We start from the raw sequence: 20950 nt of genomic DNA, 5'->3' as shown, positions 1-20950 counted from the left end.
ATAGTTTTTCTTTAATAGTTTACTTTCTACTTAAAGCAACTTAAGAAAAACTTCTATGTTGTAGTAAACTTAAAACTAAATATTCACAGTTGATCAGCTTCAGTCATAGCTGTGGATTGATAAAGCAGTAGTGTTGGGAAAAGTATTTTTCAAAGTTCATGAGGGAGAAAAGAAGGTGAAGAACTTCTAGTACTTTAAGAAGAACTCTTCCGTAATAGTAATTGCAGCATAACCCGATTGAGGTGAACAATGAAGAGTTTCCATTTTGTTTCTTTTCTCCTTTTCAAGAAGGGGTGGTTATAAGTGTTGTTGATGCCAGTGCCATTTGGGACAGGCACATGTGGCTGTGTGCACTGGCATATCCACAAATCTGCTGCCTTCCCTGTTGCATAACATTGCTCGGTGCAGTGTGTGTGCATTGCTGCGTGGGCACATGGTCTGGTGAAGAAAAAGTTACTTTTACTAACCAGCCTTCATGCAGGCTGAGAAACAGGTTACAAAAATAGAATAAAATTGGAAGCCAACCACGGGGCAAACTCATAAACTTGCTAATGTATGCTGGGATGTGTCAGGCAGGGGGGGCAGAGCAAAATCTATTGTGAAAACATGCACATAGGGGCTGAGAAACAGGAAAGCACAAGGCCACATTCTGTACGTGACTCTTGGACAGCTGCCTGAAGAGTTTGTACACTTTAGCAAAATACTGAGGATTGTAGGGTGCAGTGCTATGTGAGCAGTAAAGTTTCATGTACCTCACTTGGTGAGATGAAATGCAGCTTCTGGAAGATGCTTAGTTGCTTGCTTTTATTTTTATTGCCAGAATAAATGACAGATAATTGTCAGACTGCTGTCTGCATACTTGGCAGTAGGTTGGATCAGCCATCCTGCTCTGTCTCTTGCTTTTTAGCTACAGATTTGAAAAAGTGAGTGTGTGTAAGGTTTTATTACCAGTTGCATGGGAGATGTATACCTACTTTGATGGGCTATATTTTTTGTGGTTTTTTTTTTTTTAGTCTTAATGGGTTTTGCCATTCTTTTCATTGAAGTTGATATCAAAGAATTTGGTGGGTTGAAGCAGGCTGTGTTTCCATTATGACTGTAATACTGATATATCTAGGTTATGATAGCTCATGCATATTCTGTTTTACTGAAATGGTTTCACTGCTGCATTTCACCTAAAGTTTTCTTTTTGAACTTTTTTTTTTTGTATGGAAAAGCAGCAGTTGTTGCTCAAGATTTACTTGTGAAGTCTTTAATAATTTTCTAGAAAATGCTGAATTCTCTGGAAAATACTGACTTCTTTCGATTCTATTGGGCTGACTTCTCTCCCAGCCCCACCTCCCCATCCTTGCTGGGGTTGGATAAAATCCAGCATTCTAGCATGCTTTCTTACAAAATATCAGTGTCACTTCCCAGAAACCAACTAAATTGCAGTTTGGGAGTGGAAGCTACTGGGCAAATCCTTTTAAATCTTGAACACCTATTTTAGGGATAAGCATTTAAGCATGACATACTAAAAAGAGAGAAAAATAAAAAAATTAAAGGGCAATCTGTCTTTCCTTGCTAAAGATCTGATTCCTTCCTTGCTGGTCTTGACCTTGTTCTTGCAGAGTTTGTAGCTGGAGGGTCTTCAGGCCACCCTTCACTTCTGTGTGTGTAAGAGCTGCCAGGAGAAGAAGGCCATTACTAACTTGTGATAATTATTAAAATTTTCAAGTACTTTGTTTTCTGGATTAGAAGAATAAAAATAGTGATTGTTCAGTTTGTAGTCTTGGACTTTTAGCTATGTAAATATTGTGGTTGGCTTAGTTTCAGAACTGAAGTGTGGAAATCAAATTACATAGTACTTGTAAGAGACTTTTGAATGAGAATGAAGCTTTTCTGGAATGTTACTGTGAAATTATCAGTGAATTTTCTATGCAGACTTTTCTGTGCAAGTCTCATGGGGCTTTTTGTAAAAGCGTTTTGTCCTTTACCTGTGCAGCGTGTCTAATGGGCAGACCTTCCTCTCTGCTGCTGCTTGCTTTTTCCATATTGTAAAAAAATGTAAAAAATTAACATCTCAACAGCCTGTTAAAATTATTTTGCAGTGTTCCCAAATTTTACTTGACTAGTTTCTTTCAAATTAATAGGGCTCATTTAATATGTTAAACCAGATGTGGGTGTGATTATACATTGAAATCTTAAAAGCAAGACTTGGTCTAATGTTTATGCTGACTTCAGCTTAATATTTTCTGTGGAACAGAGTAGTTCTGTGGAGGCCCATCTTTTTTAGCAAAGTAAAAAAAGCTCAGATTTTTCTGCAGAGTGTAAGCAGGAATAGTAAAGCTGCTGTGTTGAGCTGCTGCTGAGAACATCTGCTTGGAGTGTGGGTTCTGTAAGGGATGAGAGCTCAAACAAGGCATTGCAAGGCAAGGAACAGGGGCTGAGTGTACTGCCAGGGAGGTGCTCTGCTGTTGCTGACTGCATGGGTGATCTTTGATGGGGAAGCTGACTTGTTGGACTTGTCAGCTGAAATCCTGCTGGTTGTGTAGCCAGCCCTGTGACCTTGACTCTTTCGTTGGCAAACAGTGATGTCCTTTCAGATTGCAGCCTGGGCTCCTGGGGCAGTGTCCTGCAGCCCAGGTGGTGGGGACCTGGTCACTGCTCAGACACTTTTAGGTTAACTAGATCTGATTCTGTAGCAGCTGTGAAGCAAGAGGGCACCAATGGCTGCAGCTGGATGAAGAGGAGCCAGGGGTGCTGCACTAACATCCTCCTCTAAGCCAAATTTCAGGCTGAAATACCCTAACACAGCACACAGATCTGTAATACTTGCTCCTACAGATAGAGTTCCAACACCTCCTTGTCTCACACCTCTCCTAATTCCATGTTCTCTTTACAATCTTTTATTTTCCTCATGATACTCATAACTGTTTTGCCAATTTCCTTACAATTGTTCCTTATAATGGTGCCAAAAGTGACTCATTCACTCAGCTCCTTTCAACCCCTTTGAAAATACCTTTCAAAAATATTGCTTCTCAAACCCATCAGTGAATCTACATTTAAATGTATATTTAAAATTCATTGCTAACCAAAATACTTCTTTCCAGTATTGTCTAAAATGTTCTGTATGGGGTGAGAAGTATCTTTATTCTCTATTCCATTTACTCCAGAACCACACGTGGAGTTCAAATGAAGAAATTATTCTAGATTTCCTAGGCTGGATAGTTTTGATCTGTTTTTGTTTTGATAGATTTGCTTTGATTTCATTGCTTGGATTCAAATCACAGATTTGACTGAGGTGCTGTTGGTTGCTGAGGGCTTTTTTGAGTGGGTGCTGTGAAGCTGTGGTGGTGTGACAAGGCAGCGAGGAAGTGCTGCGAGTAAGGCCCTGAAGGGAGGGTGTGAACATGTTGGAACTGAGCCACGAGTGGTTGGTTCAGAAATCCTCCCTGAAAAGAGAGAGATCCAAGCCCTCCTGTGGCTGGGAAGGTGCCCTGAGTCACTGGTGCAGGAGGGTGCAGTTGGGAAGCTCAGGAGGAAGGCCAGGGAGCAATGGGGAGCCCTAATTTAAACACCTCCTGTTCTTCCCTCTGGTGATCTTTATCTGCAGAAGGAGTGTAATTGTCCCTGCTAGAGGGAAACTGGAATGCAGATTCAGAAAAGTTGCCTGGAAGCCTAACTGCAGTTGAAGGCAGAGGGAACTGCATCATCTTTTATACCAAGGAAGCTGCTGGTCCCACCTGAGATTTGTGAAATGAATACATCTGCTGGGAAGGAATATTCAAAACCTACCAGTTTTGGCCAGAGCTTGTCCTCCTGAACGTGAAGATGCTGTGTTAATGATTGGTTCTGAACTGCTACAAAGTTACATAATTTATTAGTCTGAACTAATCTTTTTATAAATTTGTATTACTATATTTTCATGTTAGAACTCCCAGGAGTTTGCTTTTCCATGTTACTTAGGCCCCAGAGAAATACCAATGCACTGATTTGGTAGTTTTTCTGTTTTTATTTTTGTAAATACAGAGGTACAAATTCAAGTCTGGGCTTTAGTTTTAGATTAGGTTATTTTGGTGGAAGTGAGCTGTTCCCAGTTATTTGGCCTTGTTATTGGTGTGATCTGAAATCACAGAGTGTTCACTTGTTTCTAGTCTTTTAGGTGAAGTTACTAAATCTGTTCTTGTCTTTTTCTTGCAGTAATGAATGTTATAACAATTGAAGACTATAAGAGCACATATTGGCCAAAGTTGGACAGTGCCATAGATCAGCTTTTAACTCAGAGTCCTGGTGACTACATCCCTATCTCCTATGAACAAATATACAGGTACGGAAATACTTTAAATGCTCCATAAATTATTTTCTCTTTAAAAGGAAATGTTTATTTGGTTTTGTTGTTTAAATATATGTCATATTTTGTACCTTTGAGGAGACAGATGGGAAAGTCATGTGAAATACAGTATTGTTTAAATGGTTAGAGTGAATAATAGATACATATCTTGACATACCATGTTAAGAGGAATAAATGCTAAAGAATTAAAATGCAGAAGTGCTGAAAACACTAACATTAAAATAAACCCCATCACAGTTGCTTAGTGTAACGTCCTAGGAAATGTATTAAAGACTCAACATCCTTTTCTCCAAAGAAATTGGCATGGTAAGCAGTTGACCTAATGTATCAAAAGGGTTCTTTGTGGTAGCTAATAGGGACCAATTTGGTGTGGTTGATGTGCAGAAGGAAATAGAAGCACCTGGTGCCAAGGTGCTTTGATGTAGATTGTCATTTGTGTGTTTTGCCCGAGGTGTTTTGGTGTGTTCTCCCCTTGCCAAGTGCCAGGCAGTTTGAAGGACACTCCTTTGGAGCTCCATTCTTGTCTGGAGGAGCTTGGGCTGTAGCTGTCTTGGAGCTGCAGTTTGGTTTGAAAGGGATCTAATCACACAGCAGAACTGCCTTCAGGCTAAACCAGTGCTCAGTACTGGGGATGGGGGGGGGCTTTGCTTTCCCATCACACTCCTGCTCCAAACCAAAATGCTAAATGCTCTAGACACCTGGCAGTTTCTTATGAGATGAGCTAAAATGGAGATGTTTGTTCTGTCGGTGGCAGGTATTCAGGGTCTTGGTGAACAGGATGGAAAGTGGGTGACTGCTCTGGATTTACTGCCCAAGATGCTGTTAAAACCCCTGGCCCTTGCACAACTGTGGCACTGCTGTCTTGATTTTCTTCACCATAGTGTTGCCCTCTGTGGAATAATGCTGCCAGCTCCAGTCACTGATGGCTGGTTTTAAAGACTTTCAGCTCTGTTATCTCATGGCCACTTCCTTTTAGCCACTTTGTCTCTGCAGTTTAAAACTTTGGATTAAGAAAGGCAGGTGTTCAGTTTTGCCCCTTAGTTCCCATTGAAAACTTCAAGAAACTTCCTCTTTCCTCTGCAAACTTTTGGAACTACTTTTAGCAGGACTCAGAGATCAATCATCATGAATATAAATAATTGAGATGGCTGTTTGAATTAAGAGAGCCAGCTTTAGTGTAAGTAATCAGAATCCTTTCCCAGCTTGAAATCCCCAATGTGCAAACAGTCTGCAGTAAGAGATCTCTCAGAAGTGATCTCTGATAATGAGTAGGTGTGCAAAGTTAATGGTTTAATTAAATCTAGTTATGGTTTGCAGATAACTGGACTTCATCCTTGTCATCTTTCTACTCCTCAGAAGTTTTATTTACTGAAGGAATACTGGATTTTGAGTCTCTCCTGGATAACCCCTGTACATCTGGGGCACTTGGTGCAGGACTGTAATGATGCATGGATATCTGTTGGATATATTTTACTATTAACAAAGCTAAAGATTTTCCATAGTTTAGTGTTACTGGTAAAGCTGGTGTGTCAGTTTTCCTTTAAAAATTATGTCTGGGGTTGTAATTACTCTGCCACAGCCTCCTCCAACCAGGAGATTGATTTTCGTTTTTTAAATATTTTTAGACTGTTCCTTTGATGGACAATCTTGACAAGATAGATTGACAAGGGAAGGATAATTGATATTTTAAAAAAATTGAATTTAATAAGGATATTTGCTTGGAATATTTTTGAGAATCTGTAGCAGACTTGGAGTTTAGATCTTCTCTGCTTCTAAGCCAGTTCTTTAGTCTGAAAAGTGGAATGTTTCTTGAAGTGCTTCAAACAGCTACATATATATTTTTTTCTTTACAATGAAACTGACATGAAAATCCAGTAGTATTCTGGGTCATCTTTGTGCTGACTAAAGGAATTGAGTTTTCCATAATGCAAACTCAAATACATTATTACATACCCAAATATTTGGGTATTTGCTATATTTGACATGGTCAGTGATAGCTGTAGGTGTTTACTCTCCAGCAGTGAGAGCTGGGAGATAACTTCCAAGGTGTGTATGCAGATATTTACCATGGAGCAGTTTATCTGTAAAGTATCAGAGTGTCAATAGTGTCTGTTTTCAGCTGAGTCCAAAGCCTGCCTTTGCATAGTCACTTCCAGTTATAAAAGGGTTGGATAAATTGGCAGAGAGGTGTGTAGGAAGGTTTGAGACGAGGAAAACATGAGCAGCTAGGTTGTATTTCTGGAAGCCTCCACTGCCTCCCAGGTGCAGTGCAGCTTTCTGTTCCTGAGGAGAGCTTGGATATTCATCCACTGCTTACCCTCTTCATGTCCTTTTTGGGATTTCCTTTTCCTAAGGTGTTTGGTTATGTTAAAGAACTAACAAGCTTGTGACTTCTTTTGGGTAATATCAGGGCAAGGATGATTCACAGAATTAGCCCACAATCAGGAACTGAAAACAGGATCTCAGAATGGAGAAGGAACCTCTAAGTAGAAGTGTTCAAATCAAATGTAAACACACCCTGTGTGTGCATGAGAACACTGGTGTTTGACTACAGAACATGTTGCAGAAATAGAGGCAGCAATAGTGTGTGTAACACTAAGGACAAGTGTTCTTTAAATATCAGTTTAGTTGCATACAAATAAAGCAGTCAGCTTGTGGAAGTGGCTGTGTACTGGTTAGCTGTGCAGCAAACAAATGTGTGGCCATCTGCTGGGGTTACCCAGCTGGCTGATTTTGTAAGAGATAACAAAAATCAGTCTCACTTTTCTGACAGTGTTTCTCTCTTTGATCCAAACCAAACTGATATTTTTGCTCTTAGCAAAAAGCATTATATACCAAAATATCTTTTGCAGTTGCATGTTTCAATATAGGATCTGCTATTGGTAGACTTGATATGAAAGAAAAACAATGACCTTGACTGATAATATGTAAATAATAGCCAACCAGAGATACTCAGTATTTTTAAAATATAATAATATGAGAGGTGGTAGGGTGTCTTTTGGTTTTTAACAAATAACATAGTTCACCAAATAAGCAGACTTTTGCCATCTTTGTAGTTTGCCTTTGTGCCATCTTCTCACTAGAGAATTGGAGAGTCATAGTTCCCCTACAGAGATACAGTGTTGCTGTCCCATAGCCCCATTTGGGCTTCTGGGGCCGTTTAAAGCCTGCAGAATTCAAGGCTGGGGTCTGGATCTCCCTGGAAATCCGTTGTCCTAAGAGTAGTCTCTGGCCTAAATTGCTTGCTTGGTACAGTTCTTGGTACAGAGGAGAGGAGAAGGGAGCGGAACAGAGATGTGACTTGCCCAGGATACCAGGTGAAGTCTCCCTGGGCCTCTTGGATTTTGCAGCTACATTTTGAAATGCTGACTGAGGAGTAAAAGCTGCTTGGTACAGATGAACGTTGGTGTTAGTCCTGACAGTGATGACTACTCCAATAACTTCTTGCTGAAAATAATAAATGTATTTGTTTTACAACTTCTGTAAATATGTCTTCAATGAATAGCCTTGTTTTGCACATGTTATATTGCAATATGAAAGCACTAAAGTATTCTTAAGAATCAAAGGTGGCACTGAAGACCAGATATAACACAGCAAAGCCATAGAATGCAGAATTAGTTTTATAGTCCTTTTTCTGCATCTTTCTTTATTATGAAATTGTAGAATTTTCTTAGAATTTAAGAAAGAAATGAAGAAAGAATGGAGAAGCATGGTTGGGTCTGTAATTGTAGAACTTTTGCCATTTCTTTTTAACACTTCCATGGTTTTCATGCTACTTCTATGATACTTGTCAGCATTCCCCTTCTTTTAGTGAGGGTTTTGCCTTAGAATATTCACAGAATTGTTAAACCTGCTTATTTTAATGGGGACTTTATTCACAAAGGAGAGACAAAAGCAGAAGTAGGAGTGTGCTGTTGACAGAATTGTCCTGGCTGTTTGCAAGTGCACTGTAAGAGAACTCATTGCAAGTTAAAATGAAGTTGGGGAGGGGGAATGGGATGGACACCCTGGAGCCTCCAGGGAGCCCTGAGAGCCTGCTGGAACTCATTCCAACCTTAGAACTGTATTTCAAAGTTCAACAATCATTCTATTAACTACAATCGTCTAAAACTTGAACAAAATGTTTTGAAGTGTGTTACCCTTCACCGCAAACTGTTGTAAGTTCATTGTTTGTTCCTGTATTTGTTTCTGCAGTTGTGTGTATAAGTGTGTATGCCAGCAGCATTCGGAACAGATGTATAGTGACCTAATAAAAAAGATAACTAACCACTTAGAGAGAGTCTCAAAGGAGCTGCAGGTAAGAAGCTGCACAATCTCATTCTCTCTTTCCTGGGATCTGTGATTATATCAGAACAGTATGTAGGTGGCCCGTGGAGGGGATTGCTATTATGACTAACTTACAAAATTGTCACCTACTTCACTCACTACTGGGCTGTCAGACTGCAAACCAACTACTAGATGCAAAGGTTTGGCTCTGCCAGACCTTGGAGATCTCAGCCATGTGGAGAGCACTGGCTAAACCTAAATATATGATAGAGAGTGAAAGAATGGAGAAAGGGAAATCTTAAGTATCATCTGGGACGTAAATACCTCAGTCAAAATGATCTGAGCACATGAGATAAATGTCTACCATTCCTGTGTAAATGTGTATAAACTGTTTATGGTTCTTGTGCAACAAAAAGCAGCACAAGGGAAAATCTAAATGAAAAAAAATTAAGTGAATTAAATATAGATTGTGAAGTATGAGTTAGGAATTAATGCATATGGAGTTCCATTACAGCTTATTGTGCATTTTTCTTGCCTATCTGTAGATGTCAGTGGTTTACAGCAGTCCTAATATATATAGCTTGTAAATCCCTATCCTTCTCTGCATCTTACCTGTGCATCCATGGTTGTTTTCACATGTGTACCTTGTTGAATATTCCTTTTAGACTAGAATCTCCAAGATAAGTACTTGAAATTGTCATTGTTGTAGCAGCAACACTGCTTGATTTTTTTCCCTGAAGCTTTTTTCACTTCCATAGCTGATGTTTGAGTTCTCTACTGATTTGCAGTGCATGAAGTAGAGAAGCCAGATACCAAGAAGCCCTAAACTACAGCAGATTTTCAGTGCTTCTAACACATTGATAACTAATTTAGGTCAGCCCAAAACAGTCTTAATGCTTTAAATGCATCAGATATTTCTGGGTAAATGTGCATTCCCAAAATATATAGCACTGTGATCTCTCTGATGTCCTTTTTGCATGTTGCACTGTTTTCCTCTTGTGGCTTTCCTTATAAAGAAATTTAATAGGCATGGTATTTGCTAGGTTCTTTCTTCTTTTCTCTTTTATGATCTCTTTATTCCTCATGGAGTGACAGCCTCAGTGTTCTGTAAAAATTGCTTGGAGCTGGTGAATGTAGTATTTAAAATAAAGCCTTCCCTTGGTTCTGCTGAGCTGGTACAGCCTTTTTTCTTCTGTTTGTGAGAACTATGAATCATTTCAGCTATACAGGTTTGGCCAGTTCTTCTGATATATCTCATAGTAATACATGGCTTTAGTTTGATTTGAATTTGGGAATACCCCAAATTCTTCACTTGCTAATGCCTGACTATTTTCTCTTAAGTCCCAAAACTGAGGCAGCTGATTTTAAAATTTGTTTTAGCACATATGAGCCTAAATACTTCTGTGTAAAAACAAGGCTGCCTTCTGAAAATCAGCTTGTTTAAAGAATAATTGAGACAACTGTTTAATGCAATCTGAGCCTTGCAAAAGCTTCCTTATGTGGGTTAGACACACCTGTAATATAACACAATACCATCCTTGAGTGCATCATGTGGGTTTTGTCTGACGTGTGAGCATGACTCGGCCTTTGGATGACAAATGGATCTTTTTGAGCTGCTGGAGGTAAAACTCTCATGTGCCTCAAAAAATTATTCTATAAAGAAGCTGTTTTAGCTGTGGGTTGTGAAATTTACTCTTAAGAAACTACCACAGTATGTTTTATTATGCTGATACTTCTTTGATCTTAGTACATTTTGGTGACATTCAGTCACCTGGAATTTATGTTGAAAATGCAGTTCTAGATCTTTACCCTGGCATCAATAGCAAATTACTTTGTAAATGTTGGTTGCTTGGAAGTTTCTGGTTCCCACAGGCAAACAATGAAAAAACCTATATATGTGAATCCTTTATATGTATGAGAATCCTTTTAATGCACAATTTGTGGTTTTTTGCTTTTTGACATAATCTCATTCACCTGCCAACAACATTTAAGAGTTCTGTTTATTTGGCAAGCTATGACTTGATTCAAGTTGTTGGTTTTTAATGTTCAGAGATGCAAAAGTAGCCCAGTGTAAGCAGGAATGTTGGTGTGTGTAAGAAAACAGATGGTTATAGAAACTGAAATGGCAGACAAATGAAATGTCCTTGTCTGGACAGGGCAGCACTTCCTTTGCATAGCAATGTAACAGTTAAATGGCAAGTGGGCTGCAGAGTGTCTGCATGTAACCAACATGCCAGAGCAAGCTGTCTCCTACAGGAGCCACTCATCAACAGCCAAACCAGTAAAACCCAGATACCAAACAGTAAAGTGGGAGCACCTCAGGGGACTGGTCAGACTTGCTCTTGCATGGATTTAGTCTTAATGGAGTTTGGTTTCTCTCTTCGGGGCATTCACTGCAGAAACTCCTTATATATATATATATATATATATGTGTGTGTGTGTGTGTGTGTGTAGCCCTGTGCTTGCCTGGCCACAGCTGGAGTCAGCAGAGTGATGGACTCTCCTGTGTCCTGCTGGGACACTCAGAACAAACCCTGGTCATCCTGTGTGACATTTGCTTTTCCACACTGCAGGACAGCTTGTGTGGTGTTGGTGTTTGTTGCCCTGTGTGTTCCTGAGGGATTGTTTCACAGCTTTTTGGCTTGAGAGAGTTACTGTCAGTGGTGGCAGAGGCCACAGGAAAATGTGGCTGGGCTGGTGTATTTCTGCCTGTTGGACATTGGGTGAAGAGCAGTGGGCAGTGACCTGTTGAGTAATGGTACATTTAGATGACGTGAATTGCTTGTCACCAGGCTGATTTGGGACCTTCTGTATGCCAAGCCATTTCCAACTCCCTCATTACTGTATCAGTCAGTTAATGATCCCCTCTTCAGGCTGCTATGGAGAGACTCACAGCAAGGATTGCTTTCCTTTCCTGCAGCTGATGTCTGACCAGCTTCTCTGCATTAGTTAAGACAGAGTTTTACCATGGGGACTTTCAGTAATTGAGAATTTAATCTCCATAATTCCTGAGCTGATTGGAATTTTGGAATTTGTCAGTTTAAAAAAAATAATGTGTCGCTGCAGAAAACACAAATTAACTTGTTTCCTGTTGTGTTGAGGTCTGTGAAGCCTGTAGCATGCAGGTGATTTTTCTAAGATGCTTTATTTGGAAACATTTCACTGGTAATGGGCATGGTTCATTATGTTGTGGTTTAAAATAATGTCATCTGTTTTTGTGGGTAATTGCTGAGTCATTCAGATGTATGAGGTAGGGTGGATACACAAACATATGCTTTCAAATTAAATACATCTCTTTAAAATGAGTAAAACTGTATTTGCATTAGGCACTGGTGTTTCTGGCTTAATTTATTCTTATGCACTCTGATAAAGTAATTTAAAATCAAGCACTTTACCCATTAGCACTTCAGCAAAAGATGCTGGAAAGTACTCAAAGCATTGACAGTCAAAATGCACTGTGGCTTCGAGCCTGCCTTTTTACAAATGTAGCTTTTTTGTGCAGGTGCAGAGCAATATTTTCCTTTTAGTTAGAATAAACTCAGTGCTTCCTTTTTGAAATGATTGAGGGCTGAAAACCATTTATTTGTTATGTGGCACCTTTTATTTATCTAGAGGAGAGAGAAAAGGGGATCTGTTGTTTTCTGTTTGTGGTGGGGTTTTTTATGATGATGGATTATATTTTTTTTAATAATGAACATGACTGCACTGAGGAGTCACTGGTGTTGGTAGATGATTTGCATGTCTCCTGTTTGGCCCCCAGGACCTGCAGGTTTATAGTCTTTGTTGTGCAATGCCAGAAAGGTTTCCTGCCTGATATTAATCATTACAACTTCTCAGCCTTTTGTCTTGGCTCTCAAACCAGTCAGTGCAGTGTATGAAAGTATTGTCCCACTTGCTGTTTCCTTGGGAGAATGTGTGTGGGATTCAGGTGTCCTGAGTGAGGACTTTAAGGTGCTCAAAGAACCCTGGTAAAGGTATCAGCAAAAATTAAAGTGAATTTATTGCTGTGAGTTTCCCTGAACTGAATCAGCTCACATGGATGATTTGAACTCAGATGGTAGAAACCAGGAGTATTATAAATGTTTGTATCTCTGTGTGTGGACATCAAAAAGATGGGTTTTGACTTGAAGCAGTAGGGGTGACCATATTGCCAGAATTGCCATTAAAAATGACACAACCATCAGCAAGTTAAGCTGAGAGGAGCATTCTTGTCTGCAGCTTTTTGGAAAGGCTTGTTTGTCTCTGCAGCTCTGTTTATCTGGTTTGTCACACTACACTGGGGCTGCAGACCTTGATGCAATTACAGAAAGATACAAGTACAGCACAAATGAATCTGTGTTTAATAGATGGAAAAGCTTCCGAAGTTTTCTTACTGCTACACAGTTTTGATGGTCTTTAGATACAATGTCTTTTTGTTTTACTAGCATGTAGAATGGGAATGGAACAGGGCCCACACCTGCTACCCTGCTGTGAGACAGTTACATGAGAAAATGTCATGAGGCTTTGAGCAGGTTTGAGTGCAGGCTTGACTAGGAAGACAGAGTCTTTGAGTTGTGCTTTGGTTTAATGTCTGTTTTTTGTAAAAGGTTTTAATAATTCTAATGTCTAGTGAGGTAGACCTCACGTACATTGCAAGGCAAGGTAAACAAATTATATTTTCTTGAGAAAGAACAAAGAGTGGTTTAGAAGATTCAGACCACTTACATGAATAGCAGGTTAATTTGTGTAGTCATAGCCATTCTCCCTTTTCACTTGGCAGGCGTGGGAGGGATGCTGCAGCATATGTGCTGGCATTTTGGCAGGGAGCATATTCCCAGGAAAATGGAGCTGCCCATTCACCATAGGAATGTAAGCTCTACTATACATACTGCTGGTTGTGCCAGAAAACTCTTCAGAAACAGATTAACTTTGTGTTCCTCAAGCACAGAACTGTTGTCTCTCTTTCTTTCTTGTGAGCTGTTTGTGAGTTGTTTTGAGCCAGCAGCTGCCTTCTGATTTCATATGTTCAGTTTAAGAATGATATTGAGACTGGTTTTCAAACACAAAAAACCCGTATCTTTTTCAGATGCATAGTTTCTTGCCCACAAGTGCCTTGAAATGCCTAGATATTAGATTTCAAATAAGGGAAGGGTAATTTACTACACAGGATCTCCAGCTGCTTGTTTTGTTTGACTGTGTCTTTATGTAATCCTTTCCCAAATGTGTTTTCTTGTTACTTCTCATTTCTGTTGGTGCTGAGATGTCCACTGTGTTGTGTAAGGAGATGAAATTGTGTCTTGAACATCTGCTTTTAAACAGCACCCATAGTATTTTATTCTAAGAAGCAGCTGACTCGCAACCAAGCTCAAGATGTTAAGCAAATGCAAATGCATCAGTTTGAGAAATCAAGCAAACATTCAGTGCTCCTGTGAACAGACACACAATACAATTGTTGCTGGAAAACTGTTTTTAACCCTACAAGTGGTAGATAAGAGAGAATGTAGGAGAGGATTTAAACTGTCTGCCTGTAATTGAGTGTTTTAAAAAAACCCAAACAATCCAAAAACCCAACAAATTTACAAAAAAATACCATCCCCAACCCCCTGAATTGACAGTTTGATGGGATTCAGGATGAGGAGTGAAGGAATGAGGGATTCTCTTCTTTCCTGGAAAACCTTAAGCTAGGAGTGTATATTTTGTATATTTGAATACCTTCTGTAATACATCCCTCAGGTAAGATAGGAGTGGGTTTAAACACTTTATAGTTGCTGGGGAATTGTAAGAAGTAAATGTCAGGCTTAATTCTGCCCCATCCCTTGTAATTTAAACAGCTGAATGTATGCATTCTCTTTTCCTGGACTAGGACCAGGAGTAAAAAGTGTCAGCCAAAGCAGGTTTTTTTGGGTTTTTTTCTTGTAATAGCTATATCTGAATAAGTGTAGATTTTAAATTCAAGTTGGGCTGTAATGATGGCCACTTAATATAAAAATCTTAGCAACTTCTATTTACTCGTGAATTTGTTGCCATGTGCTGCTTTTTAGTTTACAAAATTCAAATAGTTTTACATAAAACTATTCCAGCTCCAGTTACTGTCCTATAAATGTGAATGTAGAGATGTGGAGAAAGATCCTGTGCTGAAGCAAATAATTGATTTCAGTCTGGCAGTTTGGAGCAGCTGTACAGTGACACTGTGATGAACAGAAAACAGATGGTTCTGTTTTCCCCACACAGATTACAGTAATTCATAGATGAGCTGTGAAAATACTATTATTGATTTCTCTTTGGCTTGGGTATTTTGGTAGTTTACAAGTCAAGCTTTAGTTGAGCAGAGTTTGGTTGTCAATCTTGCTTTTTTTTTGTTGTTGTCCATTGCTGTTACTGTCTTGGCTGCTTGGGCTTGACATGAAACACTATTAGGAGAATAAAATTGAAAAGTGACATGCCATGCTGATAAAGCAGACACCACCATAATTTCTGCATTGCAGAGGTTAAAACCAAGGCCTGATACTTGCCTGACACGAGTGAGGCACTTCCTCTGAAGCCATCAGCCTCTCTTAGCTTTTTTTGTCTTTATCCAGAGCTTTTGCTTTCCTCTTGATTGCAAGGCAAAGTGGTGGTTGATAGCTCCCAGGTACCCTTCCATGAGAGGCTCCTGAGGTCATTCTCCTGAACAGCCTCCCTTGCTGTGACACCTTTGGGAGCTGAGCTAGCAGAGTTCTCATCTGCAGAGGGGGAAAAGATACCAGTGCTTATATCCCCTGTCAAAAGTGTGGCAGACTGGCTGCACACATTGCCTGGGATTAAATCTCCACTGCCCAGACAGTTTCTGACTGTGGGTTTTTGGTTTTGTTTTTTGTTTTTTTTTGTTTTTTTTTTTTTTTTGGTTTTGTTTTGTTTTTGGTTTTTTTTTGTTGGCTTTATTGTTGTTTTGTTTTTTTTAATGAAAATGGCAATCTATCAGTGAGAGAAGAGTGGTGCCCTGTGGTGCCCTGTGTCAGGCTATGGTCTCCTTTTGTCTGACGTGTTCTTTCAAGTAGAATTTTCCTTTTTCTTTAATCTTAAAAGCTATATACAAATCAGAGGGTATAACCATATTTAAAGTTGAGGTTGAAAAGGAGTGAAGCAGGAATACATACTGCTTAGAATGCAGATTTCATTGCATGTTATTTGCAACAAATTGTATATGTAGCTACATATGAAAGGGAGTCCTTGGAGCTCATAGCCACTTTTATATGTTGCTGGCATTTTTGAACTAAAATTTGTTTGGCCACCCCTGAGAACTGCATTTGCAATAAGATTAAAACCTTATGATCAAAATGAGGAATAACCATACATAGCCTTTGGCAACTGCATATGGAATAACTCTCTTTCTTCCTTTGCCAGTTTTGCTTTCCTTTCTGAACTGTCTGCTGTGCATTGGTGTTTGCTGTGAAAATTATCCACGTGTTCATTAAGCATATTAAGAAGGGAGGCAAAAGAAGCTATTTTAAGGGGGAAAAAAAAGTCATAAATTTAGAATACTTCATAGAGCAAAATAGCAACATAAATTTTAACTTTTCTCTTAGGGCTGCTGGTGAATGTCCATACAAAAGGTTGAAAAATGTTTGTGAAGATAGCTTTAAGTTCTGATAAGGTGGTCAAGGTGCAGCTAAGCCTTGAGTGTTTCTTGTGCCATAGATGCTTTGGCTTTAGGGAAATCTTTGAACTTATTTTCTTGCAAGGTCCCAGTTACTGCTGTATTCTCCATCTTCTTTTGGCTTGGTGCTGTCAGAGGGGAAAACAGTGCAGGGGAAGAGAAGTTTTGTTTCTCATTCACAAGCAACACTTTGCCCTTGGGTTTGTATAGGTGTATCTGTATATGTGAGCAGTAGGAACTCAGGCAGCCACCCAGCCCCTCTGGAGAGACCAAAGCAGGGGTTGGGCCAGAGGTAGGGCAGTGTAAGGGGGGAGGATTGGGGTGGAGAAGTAGATAGTGGAGGAGGACATTGCTGTAGCTCCACTTCCAGCTGTGGGTATCTAAGTGCTCTTCTGAATGCTCCAGTGCAGCTCCCCTGCAGGCCTTCAAATGGATATTGTAACAGAAACAGTGCTTAGTGCTTCCTGTTCTTCTGGTTCTCCTCTCAATTTAACTTCACCTGCTGCTGAACAGATCTTTTAAGTTCCTTATCTCCTTCTTTGGGAAATAGGGTATTGTAGCCAGAAAATAGCACATTTAGGTTTTGTGTAGCCAAGTTTAGGCTGGAGCACAGCTGGATTTCCACAGGCCTAACCTGGAGCATGAGACCTGAATGCAGAATTCTCTCTGAAGATGTTGCTTCTTTGTGAAGCTGAACCCCCTGAACACTTGCCTTGCCTGAGGTGTCCCAGCAGTAACTTAGAATAGTTTTCTGTGGAGGGCAGCATTCCCTGGAGCAGGAGGATGTGCCACTTGCCAGCTCAGCTGCAAAGCTTAATGCCACCCTGCTCTGGTGGAGGGAAAGCTCAGGGGGGTGGGAGCACACACTGCAGCACTTGTGCACGTTTGGTTATGGATTCTAGGCATGACAGCTGGTGCTTTCAAAACAAACCTCTGGTCTTTAAAAAGGAGTGTTTTTATTTGCATATGCTAAATGTCAGCTTGTTACAGGCTCACTGTATTTCTTATTGAATGGACCTTGTGCTGGGCGCTGATGTATAGTCCTAGGAAAACCTCGTTACTGAAGGGAGATTGGTTTTGCTGGAGGGAGTTAGAGCAGAAACTCTGGAATGATGTGTGGCTTGCTTTGTGTGATCCTAGTGTATCAAATCCTTTGGAGTTGTTTGAGTTTGCTATGAAAGCATAGCCCATGCTGTTCCAGATCTTTCTCTTGTTCAAATTACAACCTGACTTTTACGGTTTCTTGCAGGCCAGCCCTCCAGATCTCTATATTGAAAGATTTAACGTAGCTCTTGGACAGTATATGGGAGCATTGCAGAGCATTGTGCCTCTTTTCATATATATGGTAAGTTTTAGAAAATTCTTTTCAAATAAATATGTCCATACATGAGATACTGACTGAAAATGAAAAGAATAAAATGCAGCTGTAATAACTTCTGACATGTAAAACTTAAGATTTGTGCCTAACAATACTGATCAAATTGTATGGGGAGAGGAAGGGGAAGCCATGCTTTTTAAATGCAGAGTTTTGTAGTTGGGTTCTGCCCTAATACTTCTTTCCTGGGAGTGGGGAGAATGGTTTTGATTTTAATGGGAAAAAAAGCCATCTCAAATAGTTCATTATTTATATCTTTTTGTACAGAGATCATTTACTGACTTGTTAAATTTTGGCTTTTTAGTTTGGGCAGGTTGTTGAGATGACTATTTTTTGCTTTCAGATAGTACAGATTCAAAAAAGACAGGAAGAAATGTGGCTTGGAAATGTCTTCATCATTTGATAAAGCAATTCAGAGTGTTGGATGGAGGAAGCCAAAATAATGTTCATAGCACTGTCAGGTGTACTTGGAATGGTTCAGAAACCAATAATTTGCATCCTTTTTGTCAAAGTACCAAAACTTTTTTTTGTGGTAATGAATAACTTAAGCTTAAAATTTGTCCTCCCAGAAGCTGTCCTTGTTTTGGCATCACTTAGAAATGAAAAAAAAAAAAAAGATTAAATAAACCTCAAACTCTTCAAAGTTTTTCTCATTGGTAGTTTCACAGAATTTGGGAAACCTTTAGGAGGCTCTCCTGTGTCTCAGTGAATTTCAGTAACTTGCTACAGTATTTTGGCATTGTGTTACCATACAGATTTGTTGCATTAAAAGAAGAATTTGCCTTTCTTGAGATTGGTGTCTTCTAATCTGCCCTTCTATCTGGTTCTGTTACCTGGCAGTTCCTCTTGCTGCCAAAAGCAATGCTGACTTGGCTCAGCTGGTTTACAAGGCTAATGGCAAATTAGCTGTCAAACTTTTTCACTGAAATAATTTCAGTGTTGAGCATGATGTGGGAAATATGTCTAAAGAAGTCAGGGTGAAAAATGTGTTTCTTAGGTTTTTTTGTGTGCATTTGGAAGTACTTTTATGTACAGGTACTCTTAAAATCTTTGTAGTGTCTAACCAGGTTTTCTCATACAGCAACAACAGTTTCCTCTCTCTGGTCCAACAGTACAATTGAAAAACAACTGCAGGAGGTGAAAGCCTAATTACAGTCTAAATTACAGCTCTGCAGTTCCTTTAATAGATACTTTTCAAAGCACTTTGAAGTGGACCAAGTTGTTAAACTCTGCCTTTATGTCAGAGGTGAGGTTTCCATTTCTGTGATTGCTTTAATCAGGGGTTTCCAAGGCTGTTGAGTTGCTCTTGAGGACTTTGTTCTGAAAGGATAATTATATTGCTGCTTAGGAAAACTTCTAATATGCATTCAAAGATTTTTAAAATCTATGAAGCTGAGGAAAAACTAAAGTTTTTATGTAGAACTGGAATATGGCATAATACTTTGTCTTAGTCCTGTGTGTCTTAAAAGCAGCAGCAGCACTTTGCTTTCCTGATACATGCCAAAGCAGGAAAGGTGATTTCTTACCTTGGGTGTGTATGGTGACCAAGGGGTGGTTCCAGGCTTATCAGGAGGGGTGGCTGAGAGGAATGACCTTGCAACTGAGGGAGTTTTCTTTTTCCTTCTTTTCCTGGGACCATTTTGGTTTTTTTTCACACAGTGATGGATTTTTTCAGTCTTAGGCTGCTGCAGCAGATTTGTCAGAAAAGCACAGAGACCAAATGACCCTCTGAGATTTTGTGGGTTAGCCTCCTTCAGAAGTTCAGGGATGTAACTGAAGGTGAAGCAAATGAAACTGGCAGTCAGCTTCATACACAGTGCTTTGTTCCTTGCAGAAAACTGTTTTGTAAATTTAAGTGAGATTTTTCTAGGTGCTTACAGATTGTACATATCACAGTCTGCTACACACATGATTGAAAAAATATTTCCACTTGAATAAAATATAAAATTTAGAGGATATATTTTTCTTATAGAACCTCATTTTTTCATTTTACTTTGAGATATAGCTGAAAATCTGTTATCATGTTATATGAGCCTAACATTTGTGAGCACTGTGTTTTTGGGATGGTTAAAATTTTTTCCTTGCCTCTAAAATATTGTTATCCCTACTGAGTGGTATTGCATTTTGTTGCTTATCAGCTAGAGGGCATTTTGTGTGTGTCTATACACAAATATATGAGAGCATGGTGTGATAAGCACACCTATATACTGTGTTTTTTTCTTTCAAGTGCTTACTGATCTCCTCTTAATATTAACTGAGTTTTATCTTGTCAGATCTGCCAGATTGCTTTATCATAAGGTGTTTTGTAGAATTAATGTTAGTATCATACCTGACTTTCTCAGTTACTCACATCTGCTTATCTTTTTACATGTCAGTTAGACCTTTATGTGACTTATTTTTCAAGAAATACTGGCATAGTGTAAAACTTATCACTGGTAGTGACAAGTTACCCAGAAAATCTTCCTGATTTACCCCTAACAAGAATGAGGGAGGTGCCAGCTCTTCTGCTCTCTCCTTTCAGCACTGTGGGTTGGAAATGAAGTACTTCAGTTAGATGCTTTTTCACTGTCTATTTAAGCTCACAAAAGTGGTACATCTTTTTGGAAAGGTGTTTCCAAGTAAGCAAATGTGAAGAGTATTTTACATCTTCTGTGTTTGTACTGTCTGGTAACTGCTGGGTTGTGGGGTTTTTTGTTGCTTTTCTAGTAATGAAATTACTAGAATTAAAAGTTTAGGCTTTCCAGCCCCTGAGCAAAACAAAGCATCATAATTCGCACATCTTGTGCAAACTGGTTTAGGAAAATGTTCTGGTGAAAGGCTGTAGTGTGGTGTGTAGCTTAACATTTCCTTGAAGTGTATCTTTAGTTGCTGTGGGTTTCTGTTGCAATGGAAATTCACCATTGACCAAAAGCATTACCAATAAGTGAGTCTGTTTCTAATTAGGATACTCTGTCTGCAGAACCTTTCCCTCAATCTCTGTTCACAGGCCCAGGTGAGGGCAAGCAACTGAGTCCTAGTCCTTGATGAAACTTCTACAGTCAGGATAAATTCAGGGTAGCAGAGGGAACCACCAGCAGCAAATTTTGTAAATTTAATAAAAACATCTTTTAAACCTGTTGTCCATCACTGCAACAAACTTAAGATACAATAGGGACATATATTCAGCCCTCAGATTGCCTTTGTTCGGCCAGGCAATCTTTATTAAAGGTAAATAACTGCTGGTGAATGTTCTCTCACAGGTTTAAGGGGTTTCTGTCTGGACAGATTGTTATGTTGTTTGTGGTTTTGGTAATGGCTCAGAGAATGGGTTTCACACAAAAACATGAAGATTGCTCTGTGTTATGAGAGTTCTGGTTTTGTT

At 39.4% G+C, this 20950-nt stretch overlaps 1 protein-coding gene across 1 annotated transcript in view; it reads left to right on the top strand.

Annotated features, from left to right (window-relative positions):
- Positions 1-20950, top strand: part of CACUL1 (CDK2 associated cullin domain 1) — a 44110-nt gene that overhangs the window by 2300 nt on the left and 20860 nt on the right. Inside the window, exons 2-4 of the mRNA XM_066554918.1 lie at positions 4183-4309; positions 8528-8630; positions 17464-17559. Of these exons, the coding sequence (XP_066411015.1) occupies positions 4183-4309; positions 8528-8630; positions 17464-17559 (326 nt within the window). The remainder of the gene's footprint in view (positions 1-4182; positions 4310-8527; positions 8631-17463; positions 17560-20950) is intronic.

The sequence above is a fragment of the Molothrus aeneus genome, chromosome 8 (assembly GCF_037042795.1).
Source record: "Molothrus aeneus isolate 106 chromosome 8, BPBGC_Maene_1.0, whole genome shotgun sequence".
Classification (NCBI taxonomy): domain Eukaryota; kingdom Metazoa; phylum Chordata; class Aves; order Passeriformes; family Icteridae; genus Molothrus; species Molothrus aeneus.
Note: the sequence above shows the minus strand (reverse complement) of the source record. Positions and strands in the feature narration are given on the sequence as shown.